At 41.4% G+C, this 23232-nt stretch overlaps 1 protein-coding gene across 6 annotated transcripts in view; it reads right to left on the bottom strand.

Annotated features, from left to right (window-relative positions):
* Positions 1–23232, bottom strand: part of NIM1K (NIM1 serine/threonine protein kinase) — a 94202-nt gene that overhangs the window by 21216 nt on the left and 49754 nt on the right. For 5 of the 6 annotated variants that reach the window (XM_078003858.1, XM_028849135.2, XM_078003857.1 and 2 more), the window contains one exon: positions 20759–21757. In XM_078003858.1, coding sequence (XP_077859984.1) covers positions 20759–21050 — 292 coding nt within the window. In that variant the 5' untranslated portion in view covers positions 21051–21757. 6 annotated transcript variants of the gene reach the window in all.

Here is a 23232-nt window from a genome sequence, read left to right as displayed (position 1 = left end):
GAGGTTATGCTTGTGTTTCTCCAGGCCAAACTCAACAGCCAATTTGGATATCTGAAAGACATCTGAAAACTTATCATGAGCCAGATGCCGAGGAAGAGACTCCGGGAGGATCCCAAGGACCCCCCGGGTGCAGCCATGTCAAGGCTGATGCTTAAGAGGACCCCAACTGTCACGAGCAACACCCGTTGAACACAGCCACCCACCTGGGGGCAGATCAAGAAGTTGTCACAGATGGCAGAAGAAAACCTGAGGAAAGCAGGACAACCAGTCACAATGAATAATTTAATGGTAGCTATGATAGCGGTTATCACCACTGCCATGAGTATTTGCTCAATAAGGGTTGGTAATAATGCCTGGATGCAATCACTCCATGACACAGTTACACATGCTTTCTGATCTCAGTATTTACCATAATAAATCTGTTCCTATAATTGAGGCATACCGCCCTCAAAAACCTATTTGTAAACAAGATTGGACCCAATTAGAAAACACGAGCATACTTGTTTAGGAAGATTGCTTTGCAGAACAGGCAGAGGTGCTGCACAACAATTCCTATGGAATCATTATTAATTGGTCCCCTAAGGGGATGTTTAGCTTGAATTGCACCTCTCAGTCTGCGTGCCACAGTCACACTATATTCAGATGAGCTGAACAAAATGGTCAGATGGTAGAAAGAAGTACGGCAAAAGTTCCTATTATCTGGAACTATGGCAGTATAGTGACACCTCAACCTCAATATGGCCTGCTCTAGGAGCTTAACATAAGGATTTGTGGAAACAATTAAATACTCTTAATAAGATCAAAATTTTGGAAAGAATAGAAAAGCATCTAGAAGGACACTCTACAAACTTGTTTTTGGTTATAGCAAAATTAAAAGAACAAACATTTAAAGCCTCTGAGGCACACCTGACCCTAATGCCAGGAACTGGAGTGCTTAAAGGAGCTGCAGACAAATTAGCAGGTAGTAACCCACTAAAATGGATAAAAACACTTGGAAGCTCTGTGATTTCAATGATGACTGTGCTTTTAATCTAAGTTGTTTGTCTTTGTATAGTCTGCAGATATGGATCCCGACTCCTGCGAGAAGTAACTCACCGTGACAAAGTTGCCCTTTGTTTTATCTCTTTGCAAATCAGAGAAGAGGGACATGTTGGGAGCGAGCCCCCCAAAATCTAGCCATAAACTGGCCCCAAAACTGGCCATAAACAAAATCTCTGCAGCACTGTAACATGTTCATAATGGCCCTAATGCCCAAGTTGGAAGGTTGTGGGTTTACAGGAATGAGGGCAAGGAACACTAGGCCCACCCAGGGCATAAAACTGCTTAAAGGCATTCTTAATCCACAAACAATAGCATGAGTGAACTGTGTCTTAAGGGCGTGATTCTGCTGCAGTTGACTAGCCCAATCTATTCCTTTAATTTGGCCCATCCCTTCATTTCCCATAAAGGATACTTTTAGCTAATTTAATATCTCACAATGCTAATGACTGGTTTGCTGTTAAAAAATATGTGAGTAAAACAATGCTAATGACTGGTTTGCTGTTAATAAATATGTGGGTAAAACTCTGTTCGGGACTCTCAACTCTGAAAGCTGTGAGACCCCTGATTTCCCATGTCATACCTCTATATTTCTGTTTGTGTGTCTTTAATTCGTCTAGCACCACTGGGTTAGGGTCTCCCCAACTGAGCTGGTCTCGGCAACCCAGAATTTCATATCCAGTCAAAGTAAGTTTCATAAGTGATGGAGAAATAAAATCCTTTACAGACAAACAAATGTTGAGAGATTTTATCACCACCAGGCCTGCCTTACAAGAGCTCCTGAAGGAAGCAGTAAACATGGAAAGGAACAACCGGTACCAGCCACTGCAAAAACATGCCAAATTGTAAAGGCCATCGATGCTAGGAAGAAACAGCGTCAACTAATGAGCAAAATAACCAGCTAACATCATAATGACAGGATCAAATTCACACATAACAATATTAACATTAAATGGAAATGGGCCAAATGCTCCAATTAAAAGACATAGACTGCCAAATTGGATAAAGGGTCAAGATCCATCAGTGTGCTGTATTCAGGAGAACCATCTCATGTGCAGAGACACACACAGGCTCAAAATAAAGGGATGGAGGAAGATCTACCAAGCACATTGAAAAAAAAAAAAAAAAAAAAAAAAGCAGGGGTTGCAATCCTAGTCTCTGATTAAACAGACTTTAAACCAACAAAGATCAAAAGAGACAAAGAAGGGCGTTACATAATGGTAAAGGGATCAATTCAACAAGAAGAGCTAACTATCCTAAATATATATGCACCCAATACAGGAGCACCCAGATTCATAAAGCAAGTCCTTAGAGACCTACAAAGAGACTCAGACTCCCACACAATAATAATAATGGGAGACTTTAACACCCCACTGTCGACATTAGACAGATCAATGAGACAGAAAGCTAACAAGGATATCCAGGGATTGAACTCAGCTCTGCACCAAGCAGACCTAATAGACATCTACAGAACTCCCCACCCCAAATCAACAGAATATACATTCTTCTCAGCACCACATCGCACTTATTATAAAACTGACCACATAGTTGGAAGTAAAGCACTCCTCAGCAAATGTAAAAGAACAGAAATTATAACAAACTGTCTCTCAGACCACAGTGCAATCAAATTAGAACTCAGGATTAAGAAACTCACTCAAAACCACTCAACTACATGGAAACTGAACAACCTGCTCCTTAATGACTACTGGGTACATAATGAAATGAAAGCAGAAATAAAGATGTTCTTTGAAACCGATGAGAACAAAGACACAACACACCAGAATCTCTGGGACACATTTAAAGCAGTGTGTAGAGGGAAATTTATAGCACTAAATGTCCACAAGAGAAAGCAGGAAAGATCTAAAACTGACACCCTAACATCACAATTAAAAGAACTAGAGAAGCAAGAGCAAACACATTCAAAAGTTAGCAGAAGGCAAGAAATAACTAAGATCAGAGCAGCAGTGAAGGAGATAGAGATGCAAGAAAAACTTTAAAAATCAAAAATCAATGAATCCAGGAGCCGGTTTTTTGAAAAGATCAACAAAATTGATAGACTGCTAGCAAGACAAATAACAAAAGAGAGAAGAATCAAATACATGCAATAAAAAATGATAAATGGGATATCACCACCGATCCCTCAGAAATAGAATCCAACATCAGAGAATACTATAAACACCTCTACGCAAATAAACTACAAAATCTGGAAGAAATTGATACATTTCTGGACACATACCCCCTCCCAAGACTAAACCAGGAAGAAGTTGAATCCCTGAATAGACCAGTAACAGGCTCTGAAATTGAGGCAATAATTAATTGCCTAACAACCAAAAAAAGTCCAGGACCAGACAGATTCACAGCCAAATTCTACCAGAGGTACAAAGAGGACCTGGTACCATTCCTTCTGAAACTATTCCAATCAATAGAAAAAGACGAATATTCCCTAACTCATTTTATGAGGCCAACATCATCCTGATACCAAAGCCTGGCAGAGACACAACAAAGAAAGAAAATTTTAGACCAATATCCCCGATGAACATTGATGTAAAAAAATCTTCAATAAAATACTGACAAACTGAATCCAGCAGCACATCAAAAAGCTTATCCACGACGATTAAGTTGACTTCATCCCTGGGATGCAAGGCTGGTTCAACATACACAAATCAATAAATGTAATCCAGCATATAAATGGAACCAAAGACAAAAACCACATGATTATCTCAATAGACGCAAAAAAGGCCTTCAACAAAATTCAACAGCCTTCATCCTAGAAACTCTCAATAAACCAGGTACTGATGGGACGTATCTCAAAATCATAAGAGCTACTTATGACAAACCCACAGCCAATATCATACTGAATGGGCCAAAACTGGAAGAGTTCCCTTTGAAAACTGGCACAAGACAGGGATGCCCTCTCTCACCACTCCTATTCAACATAGTGTTGGAAGTTCTGGCCAGGAAATCAGGCAATGAAAGGAAATAAAGAGTATTCAATTAGGAAAAGAAGAAGTCCAATTGTCCCTGTTTGCAGATGACGTGATTGTATATTTAGAAAACCCCATTGTCTCAGCCCAAAATCTCCTTAAGTTGATAAGCAACTTCAGCAAAGTCTCAGGATACAACATCGATATGCAAAAATCACAAGCATTCCTATACATCAATAACAGATAAACAGAGAGCCAAATCATGAGTGAACTCCCATTCACAATTGCTTCAACGAGAATAAAATACTTAGGAATCCAACATACAAGGAATGTGAAGGACCTCTTCAAGGAGAACTACGAACCACTGCTCAATGAAATAAAAGAGGACACAAAAAAATGGAAGAACATTCCATGCTCATGGATAGGAAGAATCAATATCGTGAAAATGGCCATACTGCCCAAAGTAATTTATAGATTCAATGCCATCCCCATCAAGCTACCAATGACTTTCTTCACAGAATTGGAAAAAACTACTTTAAACTTCGTATGGAACCAAAAGACAGCCTGCATTGCCAAGACAGTTCTAAGCAAAAAGAACAAAGCTGGAAGCATCATGCTACCTGACTTCAAACTATACTACAACGCTACAGTGACCAAAACATGGTACTGGTACCAAAACAGAGATATAGACCAATGGAACAGAACAGAGCCCTCAGAAATAATACCACACATCTACAACCATCTGATCTTTGACAAACCTGACAAAAACAAGAAATAGGGAAAGGATTCCCTATTTAATAAATGGTACTGGGAAAACTGGCTAGCCATAAGTAGAAAGCTGAAACTGGATCCTTTCCTTATACCTTATATAAAAATTAATTCGAGATAGATTAAAGACTTAAATGTTAGACCTAAAACCATAAAAACCCTAGAAGAAAACCTAGGCAATACCATTCAGGCCATAGGCATGGGCAAGGACTTCATGTCTAAAACACCAAAAGCAATGGCAACAAAAGCCAAAATTGACAAATGAGATCTAATTAAAGAGCTTCTGCACAGCAAAAGAAGCTACCATCAGAGTGATCAGACAACCCACAGAATGGGAGAAAATTTTTGCAATCTACTCATCTGACAAAGGGCTAATATCCAGAATCTACAAAGAACTTAAAGTTACAAGAAAAAAAAACAAACAACCCCATTAAAAAGTAGGCAAAGCATATGAACAGACACTTCTCAAAAGAAGACATTTATGCAGCCAACAGACACATGAAAAATGCTCATCATCACTGGTCATCAGAGAAATGGAAATGAAAACCACAATGAGATACCATCTCACACCAGTTAGAATGGTGATCATTAAAAAGTCAGGAAACAACAGGTGCTGGAGAGGATGTGGAGAAATAGGAACACTTTTACACTGTTGGTGGGACTGTAAACTAGTTCAGCCATTGTGGAAGACAGTGTGGCGATTCCTCAAGGGTCTAGAACTAGAAATACCATTTGACTCAACCATCCCATTACTGGGCATATATCCAAAGGATTATAAATCATGCTACTACAAAGACACATGCACACATATGTTTATTGTGGCACTATTCACAATAGCAAAGACTTGGAGCCAACCCAAATGTCCATCAATGATAGACTGGATTAAGAAAATGTGGCACATATGCACCATGGAATACTATGCAGTCATAGAAAAGGATGAGTTCATGTCCTTTGTAGGGACATGGATGAAGCTGGAAACCATCATTCTGAGCAAACTATCGCAAGGACAGAAAACCAAACACCGTATGTTCTCACTCATAGGTGGGAATTGAACAATGAGAACACTTGGACACAGGGTGGGTAACATCACACACTGGGGCCTGTCATGGGGTGAGGGAAAGGGGGAGGGATAGCATTAGGAGATATACCTAATGTAAATGACGAGTTAATGGGTGCAGCACACCAACATGGCACATGTATACATATGTAACAAACCTGCACATTGTGCACATGTACCCCAGAACTTAAAGTAAAATAATAAAAAAATCTGCAAAAATATATATATATTCAAGTCAATAAATATGATAAATCACATAAACAGAATTAAAAACAAAACCATATGATCATCTTAATAGATGCAGAAAGAGCACTCAGTAAAATCCAGTATTACTCTATGACAAAACAATGTCATGACAAAACCCAGCATTGCTTTATGACAAAAACAATGACAACAAACTAGGCATAGAAGGAACATAACTCAAAATAACAAAAGCCATATATCACAAACCCAAAGCCAACATCATACTGAATGGGGAAAAGTTGAAAGCATTCCCCCTGAGAACTGGAACAGGACAAGAATGCCCACTTTTATCACTTCTATTCAACATAGTACTGGAAGTCCTAGCCAGAGCAATCAGGCAAGGGAAAGAAATAAAGGACATCTAAATTGGAAAAGGGAAAAGTCAAACCACCTCTGTTTGCTGATGATATGATCCTATACCTAGAAAACCCTAAAGATTCCTTCAAAAGACTCATAGATTTTCCTCTTTTTTAAAACTGACAGCGAACTGATCTTCAACAAAGCATACAAAAACATGAATTGGGGAAAGGACACCCTATTTAATAAATGTTGCTAGGAAAACTGGATAGCCACATGTAGAAGAATAAAACTGGATCCCTCTCACCTTATACAAAAATCAACTCAATATGGATTAAAGACTTAAATCTAAGACCTGAAACCACAAAAATTACAGGAAAAAAAAAAAAAACAGGAAAACCTCTTCTGGACATTGACTTAAAGAATTTATGACTAAGACCCCAAAAGCAAATGCAACAAAAACAAAAATAAATAAATGAGACCTCATTAAACTGAAAACCTTCTGCACAACAGAAAAACTAATCATCAAAGCAAATAGACAACCCACAGAATGGGAGAAAATATTTGCAAACTATGTATCTGACAAAGAGCTAATATCCAGAATTTACAAGGAACTCAAACAAATTAGCAAACAAACAAACAAAAAAAGATCTCATCAAAAAGTGGGCTAATGATATGAATAAATATTTCTCAAAAGAAGACATACAAATGGTCAACAAACATGTGGAAAAACACTCAATATCACTATCATCACAAAAATCCAAATTAAAACTACAATGAGATACCACCTTACCCCAGCCAGAATGATTATTATTCAAAAGTCAAAAAAACACTAGCTGTTGGCATGAATGTGGTGAAAAGGGAACATTTATGAGCTGCTGGTGGGAATGCAAATTAGTACAGCCTCTATGGAAAACCGAATGGAGATTTCTAAATCTAAAATCTAAAAGTAAATTAAAATCTAAATCTAAAAGTAGATCTACCAATCCAACAATCCCCTACTGGGTATCTCCCCAAAGGAAAAGAAGTCATTATATCAAAAAACACCTGCATGCATATGTTTATTGCAGCATAATTCACAATTGCAAAGATCTGGAACCAACCTAAATGCCAACCAACCAATGAGTAGGTAAAGAAGACCTGGTACATATACCATAGAATACCACTCAGCCATGAAAAAGAATGAAATAATGTATTTTGCAGCAACTTGGATGGAGCTGGAGACCATTATTCCAAGTGAAGTAACTCAGGAATGGAAAATCAAATACTGTGTGTTCTTACTTAGAAAGGAGAGTTAAGCTATGTGTATGAAAAGGCATGGGCTTTGGAAACTTAGAAGGAGTAGGGTAGGAGGGGGTGAGGGATTAAAAACTATGTATTGGGTACAATGTACACTACTCAGGTGATAGGTGCACTAAAATCTCAGATTTCACCAGTCTACAGTTCATCCTTGTAACCAAAAACCACCTGTACCCCAAAAGTCATTGAAAAAAATTTATAAGTAAAAATTCCCCAATAAAAATGCATACAAGCCAGGCTCGGTGGCTCACACCTGTAATACCAGCACTCTGGGAGGCTGAGGCAAGAGGATCACTCAAGCCCAGGAGTTTGAGACCAGTCTGGGCAACATAGCAGGACCCCACATCTACAAAACATTTAAAAAATTAGCCGGGCATAATGGCATGCCCCTGTGGTTCCAGCTACTCCAGAGGCTGAGGTGGGAGGATCACTCGAATACAGAAAGTCAAGGTTGCAGTGAGCTGTGATTGTGCCACACATTCCAGCCTGGGTGACAAAGCAACATCTTGCCTCAAAAAAAAAAGTTTACCGGCCGGGCGCGGTGGCTCAAGCCTGTAATCCCAGCACTTTGGGAGGCCGAGACGGGCGGATCACAAGGTCAGGAGATCGAGACCATCCTGGCTAACATGGTGAAACCCCGTCTCTACTAAAAATACAAAAAAACTAGCCGGGCGAGGTGGCAGGCGCCTGTAGTCCCAGCTACGCGGGAGGCTGAGGCAGGAGAATGGCATAAACCCGGGAGGCGGAGCTTGCAGTGAGCTGAGATCCGGCCACTGCACTCCAGCCTGGGCGACAGAGCGAGACTCCGTCTCAAAAAAAAAAAAAAAAAAAAAAAAAAAAAGTTTACCAAAAGACTTGTACTAGAATGTTCACATCAACATTATTCATAATAGCCCCAAACTGGAAATTAGTCACATCATCAACAGTTGAATGGATAAATAAATTGTGGTACATTCATACAATGAATGCCAATGTATATATCGCAATGGGCATGAAACATCTAAACTACATAAAATAGTATGGATGGTAGTCACAAACTTAAAATTGGATAATTGAAGTAAGACAAAAGAATATGTATTGGATGATTCCATTATGTAAAGTTTAAAACAGTCAAAAGCAATCTGTGGTATTAGAAGTCAGAATAGTGGTTACACATGAGGATGTAGAGAATAGAATGGAGAATGATGAGCAGGTGGGGGCAGCGCTCTGAGTACCAGAAGTGTTCTCTGTCTTGATGTTGGTGGCGCTTCCATGGGTAATGAATATTACCCATGGATACTTATGAAATGAATACTTATGATTTTTATACTTTTTTGGTATTGATATATGTTAAACATAAAAAGGTTATATGTGTGTGGTTTTTTTGGTTTGCGTTTTGGTTTTAAAGACAGGGTCTTGCTATGTTTCCCAAGCTAGATTTGAACTCCTAGGCTCAAGCAATCCTCCCAGCACAGCTGCGGACTATATGCACGTGCCACCATGCCAGGCTTAAAAAAAAAAAAAAAAAAAAAGTTATAAAAAAATCACAAAAAAGCCTCTCTCGACTCCACTTCCCCCTCTAGCATTAGACCTCTTTCTCTCATTCTCTTTATAGTAAAACCCCTTTAAAGAGTTGGTCAAGGCCAGGCGCAGTGTCTCATGCCTGTAATTCCAGCACTTGGGGAGGCCAAGGCGGGTCAGGAGATCAAGACCACCCTTGCTAAGATGGTGAAACCCTGTCTCTGCTAAAAATACAAAAAATTAGCCGGGCGTGGTGGCACATACCTGTAGTCCCAGCTATTCAGGAGGCTGAGGCAGGAGAATCACTTGAACCCAGGAGGCGGAACTTGCAGTGAGCCGAGATCATACCACTGCAGTCCATCCAACTCTGGACAACAGAGCGAGACTCCGTCTCAAAAAAAAAAAGAAAGAAAAGAGTTGGTCACTTTACTGTCTCCAATTCTCCCCTCATTATCTTCTCTTGAACCCAAGAGATAACGCTACTAAAAATGCCCTCCTTAGGGTCACCAATGACCTCCAAATTGATAAAATCAGTGAGCAGTTCTCAGGCTTCAATCTTCCTCTTAACATTACCTTTTTCACTTGACTTCTAGGACAATCCACACTTCTGGCTTTTCTCCTACTTCTCGCCACTTCATTTAAGACTTCTTAGCTGTGTCCTTTTCATCTCCCTAGCCTCCTTTTCAACTCTTTATCCTCCTTTTCATCTCCCTAGCCTCCTTTTCAATGTTAAATACCTGAAGGCTTAGTCCTCAGACTTCTTCTCTACAATCACCTCCTTGGTGATTCTATACACATAAATACCCTGCCCACTTGGGTGTTGTCTTAGTTTGGGTTCGGCCAGAGCCAGACTCTGAGGCAGAGGTTCAACTGCAAGCATTTTGTGAGGGAGATGATCCTAGAAACCCTAGTAGAAGAATGGGGAAGTGAGACAAGAAAGGCAGCCCATAGAGGGTGTTATTAAACAAGTGTCCAGTAAATTCTGCTAAGAGTTATGCCTTAATTTCATTGTTAGGAGAGTGAGAGAACTGCAGTATTTTTACATTAACTCCTACCAGTCAGTGGTTACTGGCCACTCCACCAGGAAGTGCATTCTGTACTTCTGGGCTACCATACATGCAGAGTAGGCTCCAGTGGCTAGAGAAAGCCCAGAGGCAGAGAGACAGAGAGACTAGCAGTTGAAAGTCAGTCTTGCAAGCACTGAAATGGTAAGACCCAAGGGGACATGGAGGCACTCACAATGTCTGCTCTGTAGTGTCATAAATGTGTAATAGGCATGTCAAACATAACATGCTCAAGACTGAGCTCTTGATTTCTCCTGACCCAAACCTGCTTCTCCTACAATCTTCCCCATTGCAGTCAATGTAAACTGTTCTTGTGTTTACCTAACCTTCTGAGTATTTGACTTTTCTCTTTTATATTCCACTTTCAATCTGTTAGCAAGTCTTGCTATCTTTAACCTTTTAAATACCGCCAAGCTCCAACCACTTCTCAGCATTCCACTGCTACCTTCCTAGTTCAAACCACCTTTATCTCTTGCCTGGATTAATACAATAGGCTTCTAACTGACCTCTCCTTTTCTGCCTTCTGTGTCTATTTTCAACAAAGCTACCAGAGTGATCCTGTTAAAGCATAAGCCAGATCATGTCACTCCCTGGTTCCCTCTGATGGCTCCTGTGAAATCCCAGGAAATCCCTGGTTCCCTTTGTGAAATCCCTGGTTCCCTCTGATGGCTCCTGCGAAATTCCAGGAAAAGCCAAACTCCTTACTTTCACAAACTTGGTCCTCCACAATCTGTTCCCTGTTACTCTCTGTCCTTTCCCCTCAGCTGTTTCAAGAGTACTGCAGGCATCTCCCATCTGGGCACTCTTACGCCTGCTATGCCTTCTGCTTGATGGAGTTCCCCCATGCATAGCCATTTCCCTCATTTCTTTCAGTTTAAATATCACCTCTCAGTAAGGCTATCCTGGCCAACTTATCTAAAAACTGTCATCCTCAATGCTTTCTATCTCCCCTCCTGCTCTTTCTTTTTTTTTTTTTTTTTTTTTTTTTTGAGATGGAGTCTGGCTCTGTCACCAGGCTGGAGTGCAGTTGCACGATCTTGGCTCACTGCAAACTCCCCCTACTGGGTTCAAGCGATTCTCCTGCTTCAGCCTCCCAAGTAGCTGAGACTAAAGGTGCACACCACCATGCCCAGCTAATTTTTGTATTTTTAGTAGAATCGTGGTTTCACCATGTTGGCCAGGATGGTCTCCATCTCTTGATCTCGTGATCCGACCGCCTTGGCCTCCCAAAGTGCTGGGGTTACAGGCGTGAGCAACCACGCCTGGCCCTCTTTTCTTTCTTATCACTTATCACTACATAATACAATAAATATTTTACACATTTATTTTTGTCTGCCTTCTCTCTCACTAGAGTGTAAGTTCCATAAGGACAGAGATTGCTGTCTATTTTGTTCACTGCTGTATCACCAGTCCCTAGAATAGTGGCTGTTGCATAGTAGGTGCTCAACAAGTATTTGTTGAATGAATAATCACACTGAAAAACCCAGAGTATTATCATCATAGTGTGCACTCGATTTGCACCTGGCTTTTCACTTACTCTCATGTCCTGCCCATCTTCCATGTTACCACAGAGTCTTCACAATCATGATTTCTCATGGCTATGGAACCTTCTGTCCAGTGTATATGCTTTACTTGACCATTCCTATATCATTGGATCCCATAAGATATTACTAGTTCTCAACACTATAAATAACACAACAATGAACATTTTTTTGGTTATAGTATTTCCAATATATGATTTATTTTTAGGGTGAATTCCCAAAATCACTAACCATTTTTAAAGTAAGAAAATACAATTTCAAATTGCTGTTTTAATGAACGTATTCAAGAGGGGAGAATCACTTTTTTAAAACCAGTGAGCAGCCAGGTGCAGTGGTGCATAGCTCTCCCCCATGCTACTTAGGAAACTGAGGCAGGAGGATTGCTTGAGCCCAGAAGTTCTTGAACAGCCTGGACAACCATAGTTGAGACTTCATCTCTAGAAAAAGCAAAACGAGACAAAACCATTGGGCTATCTTTATGCAGCTCTGCTACAGACTGAGTTCGTGCTCCAGCCCTGTCCTCCAGGGAGATCATAGCATACAGCACCTACCAGAAGGTGCTGCTATGCATTGCTCCCTCGAATATTTCTTCCTCCACCACTCCTGGCTTTTCATGAGAAGTTATACTAACTTAATCACCAAATATTTGTCGAGGGTTTATTATTTATAACACACATGGAGGAACTTTAAGGATCAATGTGATAAAACGTCTGACACCAAGGAGCTTGTAACTAGGACTCCCAAGATTTTCACTACATCCCAGAGTTTGTTAAGATGCAAATCTTTACATATCATACTTTCTCTTGGGCTCCAATAAAGCTGCTAGACCCATTCATTTCATGAATTCCATACACCTCCAGGTCAGTGCTTCCAAAAATTTACTCTCAAATCCACTTCTCCTGTAATTATTTACTGGTAAGGCACTAAAACTGGAAACTGGGAGTCATCATCAATTCTTCCTCTCCTATGTCCCGTGCTGCTCTCACCCATGCCATTGATCACAAGGTTTTCCAATATCCTAAGACATTTTTCAAATGCATCCCCTTCTCTCCGTTCTCACTGCCACTTCTCCTTAGTTGAGATGAACATCATCATCCATCTGGACCATTTGACTAACATTTTTTTCTGACTTCCTTGACTCTCCTTACTCTCCAATTCACATTCCACACTGAAATAAAATCATATGAATCACTTGCATTGATGGCTTGCTTAAAGCTCCCCAACGACTGGGTGCAGTGGCTCACACCTGTAATCCCAGCACTTTGGGAGACTGGTGGGCAGATCACGAGGTCAGGTGTTCGAGGCCAGCCTCATCAACCTGGTGAAACCCCATCTCTACTAAAGATACCAAAAAAAAAAATTGCCAACTGTGGTGGTGTGTGCCTGTAATCTCAGCTACTCGGGAGACTGAGGCAGGAGAATTGCTTGAACCTGGGAGGCGGAGGTTGCAGTGAACCGAGATCATGCCATTGTACTCCAGCCTGGGTGACAGGACAAGACTCCATCTCAAAAAAAAAAAAAAAGAAAAAAAGAAAAAGAAAGCTCTTCAATAGCTTTCCAATACCTAAATGACAAAATCCAGATATCCAAGAAGATTTTCCATGATCAAGCCCCAACCACCTTATCTCTTTCCCATGACTCTGTGGGTGCACCTCATGCTCTAGCTTTGCTGAATTACTTTTAAATCTCCAAATACTCCCCACACTGGTTCATGCTTCTATGTACTTTACACCCTATCTCTCTTTCTGGAGTTCTCATTCCCCCTTCTCCTGTGAAATTGTTCCTCAGACCTCGAGACCCATCGCAAGCCTTTCCTGCTCAATAGACCCTTCCTGGATTCACTGGGCACAGGTAAGCACATTCTTGCTGCCTTACTGTGGACAGTACCTATCAATTGTTTCCTGTCTGCTTCCATTAAACTATATATATACATAAACAGATATATACACATAAACATATATATACATAAACACACACACATATATATATAAAGGAATGAAGGCCAGTCACGGTGTCTCACACTGTAATCCCAGTGCTTTGGGAGGCTGAGGTGGGTGAGTCACTTGAGCCCAGGAGTCCAAGGCAGCAGTAAGCTTTGATCGCATCACTGCACTCCAGCCTGGGCAACGAAGCAAAACTCTTCCTCAAAAGAAAAAAAAAGGAAGGAAGGAAAGAATGAATTAATAGATAAATAGATAAGTAAAGTGGGAGGAAGAAAGGGTCCTAGAAACATGAGACTAGAGTAACAGAAGGAAGAAGTCGGAAGGGCAGCAACAGAAAAAAAACACCCACATCCACTGCCACTTCTTTTGTTTGTAACAACAGATGGGACATAAAATATTCAGAAGCCAAGTGCATCATCCCTTATGAGAAATTTCTAATCAACCTAAAAGGGGGCTCATGATGACTCTCAACCTTCCCTATCAGCTTGGAGAGCACAAGGGAATTCCAAACTGTGAGCTATAAAAATAAACCCCGGCCAGCAGGGACCCATATTGGAGCCTCCTTTGTAGAGATCCAGAGTACTTGGTGATTTGTATTTCTTTCTTTTTTTTTTTTTTTTTTAACTTTTTAGACTACTGTCCTGGGAGCTGCTCCTGGCATTGAAACTGTCTGCTTTCCTGGGAATCTTCTCTATTATCTTATTCAAACTGTCCTTATATTCCTAGAAAAGCTGATGACAATTCTGGGCAAGTTGGTTTGGTGAGGGGCCATATATGTACAAACCACTATTTTCCTGCCCTTTTTGCACACACTGTCCCAGAACCAGCGGGTGAGACTGTCTCTTTGAAAACAGAGCTACTCTGTAGCAGGTTCGGTATAAGGAGGGCATGTCAGTGAGGCCACACAAGGCACCCACTCACACCCACACAGCAGGAAAATGCCATGCTCTCTGAAACTCATGGGGACAAGTATGAAGTTAATTTTGTAATACAACAGACAAGAAGTCTTTGGAACCCGAGAAGTCAGTATATAAACACCAATTATTATTCCACCTTTTTTTTCTGTCTTTTCACATAATATCCTGTCTACAGAATTGGACACTGTTTTGCTCCCAGCTTGTAGAAACTTCTCGGCTTAGCTAGCTAATGTCTCTATGGTGGATATGTCTGTCAATTTTCTCCCTTCTCAGAGACACTTCTTTGGACCTTTGGCTCTGCTGAGACAGTAGTGGCCCACGTGACTCAAAGGGCTACAGCTCACTGACATGGGCATGCCCTTGACTCAAAGGTAGCTCCTTGTCAACTGGCTAGTAATCAAGTATATATATCTCTTTAAAATTTGAACTGAAACAGAATGAAACACATGGGATGGAGATGGTCAATAACGCTGAGAGTTTATGTAGCTGTGGGACTGGCAACAACCATTTTTGGCCATATATACCTTCTGATAATTAAGTGTGGAAAACCATTTTGCAGAAAGAGGTACAAGGATGGAACAAATTCATCAAGAAAAGTAGAAATGAGAAAGCACACAGCCTCAGAGAAAGTGAAGATCGAAAGAATATCATCTTAAGACCCAGCCCTACTTCCCTGCTGTGGGTACATAGAATTCTCCTGTACTCAATACACCTCCTTCCATGTGAGTTCCTGTGAACAGGTTCTAAACCTTGGGACAGCCTCATCTGAGTCTCCATTTCCTCATTTGTAAAACATGGGAGAACTAGATGATGTCAGTGCTTCCCAAAGTGGAACCTTTAAGACTCACGAGACTGAAATGATTTTAGGGCATGGAAACAGCCTTAAATAGCACTGAATCAAAGCATTAAAACAGGATTCCCATTTCAGCTCTCCTCTAATTCTCCTAATTAAGGCAAAGAGAAAGTCTGAGATTGATTGTTAGCATGTTTTAAAAATTACTTTGTTACTTGGTATTTTTCCTTTAATATTTTTTAATTTGTTTGCATTATATTTATTTTTACCATCACCTTCTATTAATAGTAAGTGATACTGGTGTTTTGTTATTGTAATAACATTAAATACCCTTTGAAATAAGTTTAATTAAAAAGTAAAGTTATAGCAATGACAGCTACCATTTTGAGTGGTACATATGTGGTATATATGTCATGTACTTCACATATATTATTTCCAATTTCCCCAACAATTCTAAAAACCTTTATCTCTATTTTACAGCTGAGGCAACTGAGGACCAAAGAGATTAATATGCCTAGAGTCAGAAGCCTATAAGTTACTGAATGAGTATTCCAGATAAATTTGTCTGGTCCCCAAGTCCACACTTTTCCTACTGTCCCATCCTGCTTCCCTTCTATTGGAATCTAACATCTAAACCCACACTTGTGCAGTAGGCTTTGCTCAGACTGTAGCTCTGTGACCCTTCTGCAGCATTGGACACTTTTTTCTAAATTACTCTCCTTGTTTGGCTTTATCCAACTTCTCTTGTAATCTTCCAAATCACATCTTCTGTCTCGATTTTTGGCCTTTCATCGCCCTATGTGTTTTATCTTGTCTTTCATGCTGGCTCTAGACTACTGAAAAGCAACATTAGTCCATATGAGATTTGAATTGCAGATAGATGTACTCTATGAGTAAGGATTCAAAAGCTGCTCTTTGGGTGCTATGTGTTAAAATTTTTCAATGCACGCCCTCTGACCAAGACAGCTAACTTCTAGGAATGTATGCTGAGAGAAAACATACGTATATGCAAAGAAGTATAGAAAAGAATAATCTCTGTAGCATTATAACTAACAGCAAAACTGTAGAAATGGTCCAAATGTTAACCAATAGTGGCTAAGTTAAAGAATTTATGCTGCAGCTATATGTGAAACAATATATCCTCTTTAAAAGATGAGAGTATAGATAATAAATACACATACATGGATAATATATACACATATATACAGATATCGAAAAATATCTATAATGACATTGAAAAATCATAGTGTTCATGAAGCAACAGTGAATTATTCCATTAGCATATTTAAAACTAATCCGGCCGGGCGCGGTGGCTCACCCCTGTAATCCCAACACTTTGGGAGGCCGAGGCGGGCAGATCACGAGGTCAGGAGATCGAGACCATCCTGGCTAACATGGTGAAACCCCGTCTCTGCTAAAAATACAAAAACTTAGCCGGGCGTGGTGGTGGGTGCATGTAGTCCCAGCTCCTCAGGAGGCTGAGGCAGGAGAATGGCGTGAATCTGGGAGGCAGAGCTTGCAGTGAGCTGAGATTGCTCGTATATGCACTCCAGCAGGGGCGACAGAGCCAGACTCCATCTCAAAAAAAAAACCACAAAACCAAAAACAAAAATCCATATATAAAATGTCAACTAGGATGTAGAACTAGCTACTAAGTGTAAAAAGGTTGCTCGTCACCCTTCTCCACAGTCTCCTTCAGTGATTGCATCCATTTCCACAATCATCTTAATGCAAATCCTGTTCTGACCTCATGCCCATGTCCGCGACTGGAGCATGCCCAGTAGACAGCTCCTTCTGGATGTCAGTGTTTTCAGTCATCTTTTTCCCTCCCAAATCTGCTCTCTCTCCTATTCCTATTAAAGGCATCACCCTTGTTTTGGTTCACACAGTCAACTAAAGCAAGGTCATTGCCTTCTTCCATCCTTCCATCTTCAGTTCTACATCCAATCAGTTACCAACTGTGATGGTTTATTTTATGTGTCAAATTGACTGGACCACGTAGTGCCCAGACATTTCGTTAAACATTATTATGGGTGTGTCTGTGTAGGTGTTTTCTCAGTTGAAGACCTGAATAGAACAAAAAGACTAAGTAAGGGCCGGGCACGGTGGCTCGCCTGTAATCCCAGCACTTTGGGAGGCTGAGGCGGGCAGATCACGAGGTCAGGCAATTGAGACCATCCTGGCTAACACGGTGAAACCCTGTCTCTACTAAAAATACAAAAAATTAGCCTGGCGTAGTGGCGGGCGCCTGTAGTCCCAGCTCCTCGCAAGGCTGAGGCAGGAGAATGGCGTGAACCTGGGAGGCACAGCTTGCAGTGAGCCGAGATCTCGCCACTGCACTCCAGCCTGGGCAACAGAGCGAGACTCTGTCTCAAATAAATAAATAATAAAAAATTAGCTGGGCAAGTTGGCTCATGTCTGTAATCCCAGCTACTCAGGATGAGGCAGGAGAATCACTTGAACCTGGGAGGTGGAGGATAGGCACTCCAGCCTAAGCGAGACTCAGTCTCAAAAATAATTAATTAAACAATTAATTTTAAAAAAAAAAAAAAAGACTGAGTAAGTGGGAACTGCTTCTGCCTCACTGCCTTTACCTGGGACATTGGTCTTTTTTGGCCTTCAGACTCAAGCTGAACGTGACTCTTCCTGGGTCTTGAGTCTGTTGGTTTTCAGACTGGAACTTACACCTCTGGCTCTCCTGCGCCTCCAGCTTGCTGACTGTGGATCTTGGGGGCAGTCTCCATAATTGTGTGAGCCAGTTCCTTGTAAATGTCTCTCTCTTTCTCAATATCTCTCTCTCTCTCTTAATCTCTCTTTCTCTCTCTCTCTCTCCCTCCGCCTCTCTCTCTTTTCTGTTGGTACTGTTTCTCTGGAAAACACTGACTAACACACCAATCCTCCAGATTCTTCTCTTTGGCATGGCCAGCTCCTTCCTCTTTTCTATTTTGACTGACATTCACCTAGCTCAGGATATTCTTCCCTGTGGCTGGACCATCACCATAGATTCCTGATAGCTCCCTGTCTCCTGCATCTCTTGTTTTTCAGCCTTCATTCTCCTCACTATATGGTTAACCTTCCAAAAGCCCAATTCTAATCACAAAAATGTTAAAGTCTTCATTGTAAGAAAAACAATCCAAAAATCCTTGGATAATGTTCAAAGTCCCCTATGATTCAGCCACAGCTAAGTTTTCCAGCCCTTTACCCTACTTCCCCTACTGTTAGGGTAACTGTACTATATATGTCATTTCCCTACATTAATGCGTTTATTCACATTCTCCTCTAGCTAACCCCTAACCCTCCTCTGTCCTATAGTCACTTCCTATCCAAAATCTTATCCTTCATTGAGGTGTAGCTCAAATTTGATCTTCACTTAAAGCCTTTCACCGTATTCCTAAGGTGGAAGAGTCTCTTTCCTTCCTTTAAGTTCATAGCTTTTCTCTTCTATGTTTTTCAAATTCTGGTTTGTATTATACTTATTTGTACACCTCTTCTTTTCCCTTATCCTGGAGGATAAAGGCTGTATCTATTTCATCTTTATATCCCCCAAGGCCTAATATAGTGCTTCTATTGTTCACCTAAATGAATAATAAATGAATATTCTCTCAAGTGAAATGAAATTTGAAAGTTAAACATGGCATGGAAACCTGACACAATACCTCATAATGATTTTAAAATACAAATAATACTTGGATTATCCATTTGTGGCAACTACCAAGAAAGTACTATTTTAAAAGCTGTCTGCAGTATGTGCAAGTTGCTGTAGGCAAGTATTTCTTAGTGCTACATGTTAGTTAGAATCACCTGGAGAGTTTTCAAATACTACCCATGCCCAGTCCCACTCCAGACCAATCACATCAGAAGCTCTGAGGGTGAGTTCTGGGCACTAATTCTCTTTTAAACCTTCCCAGGTAATTCTAACGTGCAGTCAGTTGAAAACTATGGCGGTAGGGCATGGCAGCTGCATTGATCTCAATTTGTGTATTGGGATGGGCAGGAATGAACTTCTGATAAAGATACTTTAGTTGATCTTCGGTTGCACAAAGGCAAGGCAAGGCTTATTAAGCAACTGCAAAATGATGCCACTAACTAACATTTGTTGAGCACTTATTAATCCTTATGATACCCTATGAAGTAAGCACGGTTATTGGCTACATTTTATAAGTGAGGTATCTAAGGCTCAGACAAGTACTGTAATTTACCCAGACGAGTAAGTAGAGTAGCCAAGATGTGAAGACATGAACCCAGATACACAGGCTTCAGAACAAGAGTACAGAAGATGTGAAACTCCAGTGACTTGGGAGTGTGTGGGTCAGTTGCCAGGGGGAGGTACATGTATGCACACGTGTGTGGAGCTTTTTCTATAAAGGCCAACCAAAGGGATTGGAGGGGCATGGGATTGGGGGTTGGAGAAGAAAAGGAAGCAAAAGACAACTCTAATATAAGAAAAGAGAGGTTTTGGAGACATGGTGGCTGACTGAGTCCAAGCAGAGAAAATGTAAATCAGGGACTCTCGGGAGACGGTAGAGTCCATGGGTTTTAGGACTCAGTAAATTATGCCAAGTCATAAAGTGTTCTTTTTCTGTCTTGTAAGTCCCTTATGATAATCCCCAGACTTCTGCTAAGTTGGGGAAGTGCCCACAGTGGGGTCGGAGCAGCAGAAGGGTGCTGGGCTCTCCATATGGTTTCTCCCTGAGGCCAAAGTGCTGGGCACTGCTAGTCCAGAATCTCAGAATGTCCGGTAGCCAAGCAAATGTGGAGTGAGGAGCCAAACAATGAGAGCTAGGACAGGGTGGACTGAACAGAAAAGGTCCTGAGATCAAATCCCTTTCTCTCAAATATGACAGAAGTAGCAGCCTCCGAATGGAAGGGAAACTGGACCCCGCTCTCCAGAGACAGTGCCCATCCGGAGGGTCTCCTGTGCTGCACTGTGCCATTGTCACTGAGACACAAATATAAATGGAAACTGTAAATATGGGCTTGGGAGATGAGGTGGCTTGTTTCCAAGCCATACTCCACTCCACTTCTCAAAGGCCTCACCAGAGAGGAGAGATTCTTCTCATGTTTGAGTGGGTTTATATGCATAGTATGGTGGAAGGGTGTTTGGAGTCAAAAACCTCTATGATTGAACTGAAGATACATTTACCTTCTTTGGATCTGTTTCTCTATCTGCAAAATGGAAAAAAAATACTGACCTCACATGTTTACTGTGGAAATTAACTGAGAAGATCACAGAAGGCGGCTGGCACAGGATGTGAGCCTTGCAAGGGCTCCGCTGAGGTCACTTTACTTGCTTCCTTAGCCCTGGTCACCTAACCCTGCGCCTACACTAGGTCCCAATACCGCCAGGGATGACCCTTGGGAAGTCGGATCCTACCTTTGGTTAGGGAGTGAATCCCGAGCTTCACTTGGGAGAAGTTGCCACTTCCGATTTCCCCTCGAATTCGGTAGAAGCCTATCCGTTTCCCCAGAGTGATCTCCCTCACCACCTTCTCATCTTGGGACATGTCCTGTGTCAGTTTCTCGAAGGGCGTCAGCTGGCGGGGCTGTCCTTCCTCGCCCTCCTTGCTGCTCTCGGCCTGACAGCCACTTTCTACGCTGTCGCGCCGATCCCACCGGGCATAGTGGGGGTTCACCAGGCCGCCTGCATTTGTATACACTGCAGTCATCGTCCACGGTGGCTCACGTCTCCATCTCAGCAAAGAGCCACCGATCAAGGGCAGGTTGTGCAGGAGCAGAAGAGGCTCAGAGGGTGGGAGATGCCAACTGAGGACAGCAGGTGCCCAGGGTTCAAGAGAGTTTTCCTGAGAGCTGAGCAGCTGCCCTCTCGGGTTTAGTGAGAGGAGGGCAGTGAAGGCGGTAGCTGAGTCTGCCCAGCCCAGCCAGGAGCTGCTCACCTCACTCAAGTCATTTCCCACCTTCCCTCACATTGAACTTGCAAGCTCTAGCTGTACAATTAGGCACACGTTACATACCCACTGCCCTGATGGGACTCCAGGAACTTTCTGGCCAGACGTGGAGTCTGATGCTTTGTGGTAGGTGGCTGTGCCCCAGGACAAAGGCTTCTGTTTGCTATTCCCCTTGATGGCCAGAGAATCTTGCACTCTGGTGTGTAAATGCCCCTGGGAGGACCTCAAGACCCTGCTGCGGGAGCTCATCTCTGACCTTCATTTCGTGCTTCTCTTGCTGTCAAGCCGCAGGGCCCTGGAGACCTAATAATCTGAACCCCGGGAAAGAAGAAACTTGCAAATAAGCCTTCTGGTCACACAGGCAGCCAGAGAAGGATTTAATCCCTGCAATGTCACTTTAGCTGGCCTTTATTTAGATGAGCCTTCCTCTAAGCCGTGAGCTGTCTCGAAAATTTGGCTGGTTCAACCTAAGAATAAAGAGTAAGAAAATTATTAGCCTATGCTAATGTACTGTACAGGATTTATAATGAATGTGAAACTGCTTTGTAAGCATTGATCTAAAAGTACTCCACAAATTTAAGTTATGACTCATATCAGTAGTAGATGCTTGATTACACGTGCTCTAGTAAGAAGAAAAGAGTATATACACATACCTCTCAACCTACATTTTAGAAAAGCCCCTAGGGTCTGTACATATTTCCAGCAAAACAATTTTTCTATTTCTTAAAGTTTAAGAAAATATGCATATTGCCTTGTGTTGCTTTAAAACCAAATTTTAAAAGTAATATGATAGCAATGATGACAAAGATTCTGGATTACTATTTGTTTTCAAAATTTCTCATATGTATTCAAATAATAATATTTTATCTCCTTTACTACTTTCTGTTCTTGTACAACCTGTCCTACACTAGTTGCTTCCATTCTTTCTTTCTATGTCATTCTATGATAAAGGCTGATTTTTCCTCTTACATTTACTTTTTGAATTTTTCTGAGCAGGTGTCAGTGTCTAGGCCCAGCACCTTATTTTGAAGATGTGGAAAAGGAGGGTTTACAGCATTGCTGGTGATAAGAAATGCTGCCCAGCTACGATGTCTTCCGGATTTTTTTTCTGCACTCTCCAGCAGGAAATACACTCTTCCTCTCTGAATTCCCACAGCACTTCGTGCATTTTCCAAAATGTCCCATCTCAATGAAGGTGGGAACTGGTTTTGACTCATATGTATGTCTTGCTCTCCTCCTCTCTCCTTCAAAATGGAGTATAAGTTCTTACATATAAAAGTGTTTACTAAGAAAATGTGTGTTAAACTTGATTTTTGGAGTTGAGCATTCCAAACCAAAAATTTGACTGACAATGTGAGAGACTGCCTTGGATGTATGGATTTCCAACTCTGCTCAGTAATATCACATTGTTACAATTAAGCATAAATAAGGCTTCCTAACTTTATACTTAAGATTAAGTAGGGGGTTGCCAAATAAACATAAATAAGGGAAGTAAAGAGGAGGTTGATGCCCAGTACTGCTCCTATTTCTGGATAGGGAGAAAGGAATCTGGAAGAAGGATGAAGAACATAGGCTTAAAAGGGACCAGGTATCAGTAACTAAGCACATCTCTAGGTTAGAGACTGTTAGGATGTTTTTTAAAAAACATTTTTAAGATAAAGGTCCCCTTAGCAGGCTGTGGTGGTATACCCCTTAGCAGGGTGTGTGCCTGTAGTCTCAGCTACACCTACAGACTGAGGTGGGAGGATGGCTTGAACCCAGGAAGTAGAGGTTGCAGTGAGCTGACATCAAGCCACTGTACTCCAGCCTGGACGACAAAGCCGGACCCTGTCTCAAAAAAAACAAAACAAAACAGAAAAGGTAAAGGTTCTTAATTAGAGTGAAGAAAATCTAAGTCACTGATTCTTCTTTATTTTCTTTACCGACGTCTACCTCCCAAAGT

Source organism: Macaca mulatta, chromosome 6 (genome assembly GCF_049350105.2).
Source record: "Macaca mulatta isolate MMU2019108-1 chromosome 6, T2T-MMU8v2.0, whole genome shotgun sequence".
In the NCBI taxonomy this organism is placed as follows: domain Eukaryota; kingdom Metazoa; phylum Chordata; class Mammalia; order Primates; family Cercopithecidae; genus Macaca; species Macaca mulatta.
This window is presented reverse-complemented; position numbering and strand designations above follow the sequence as displayed.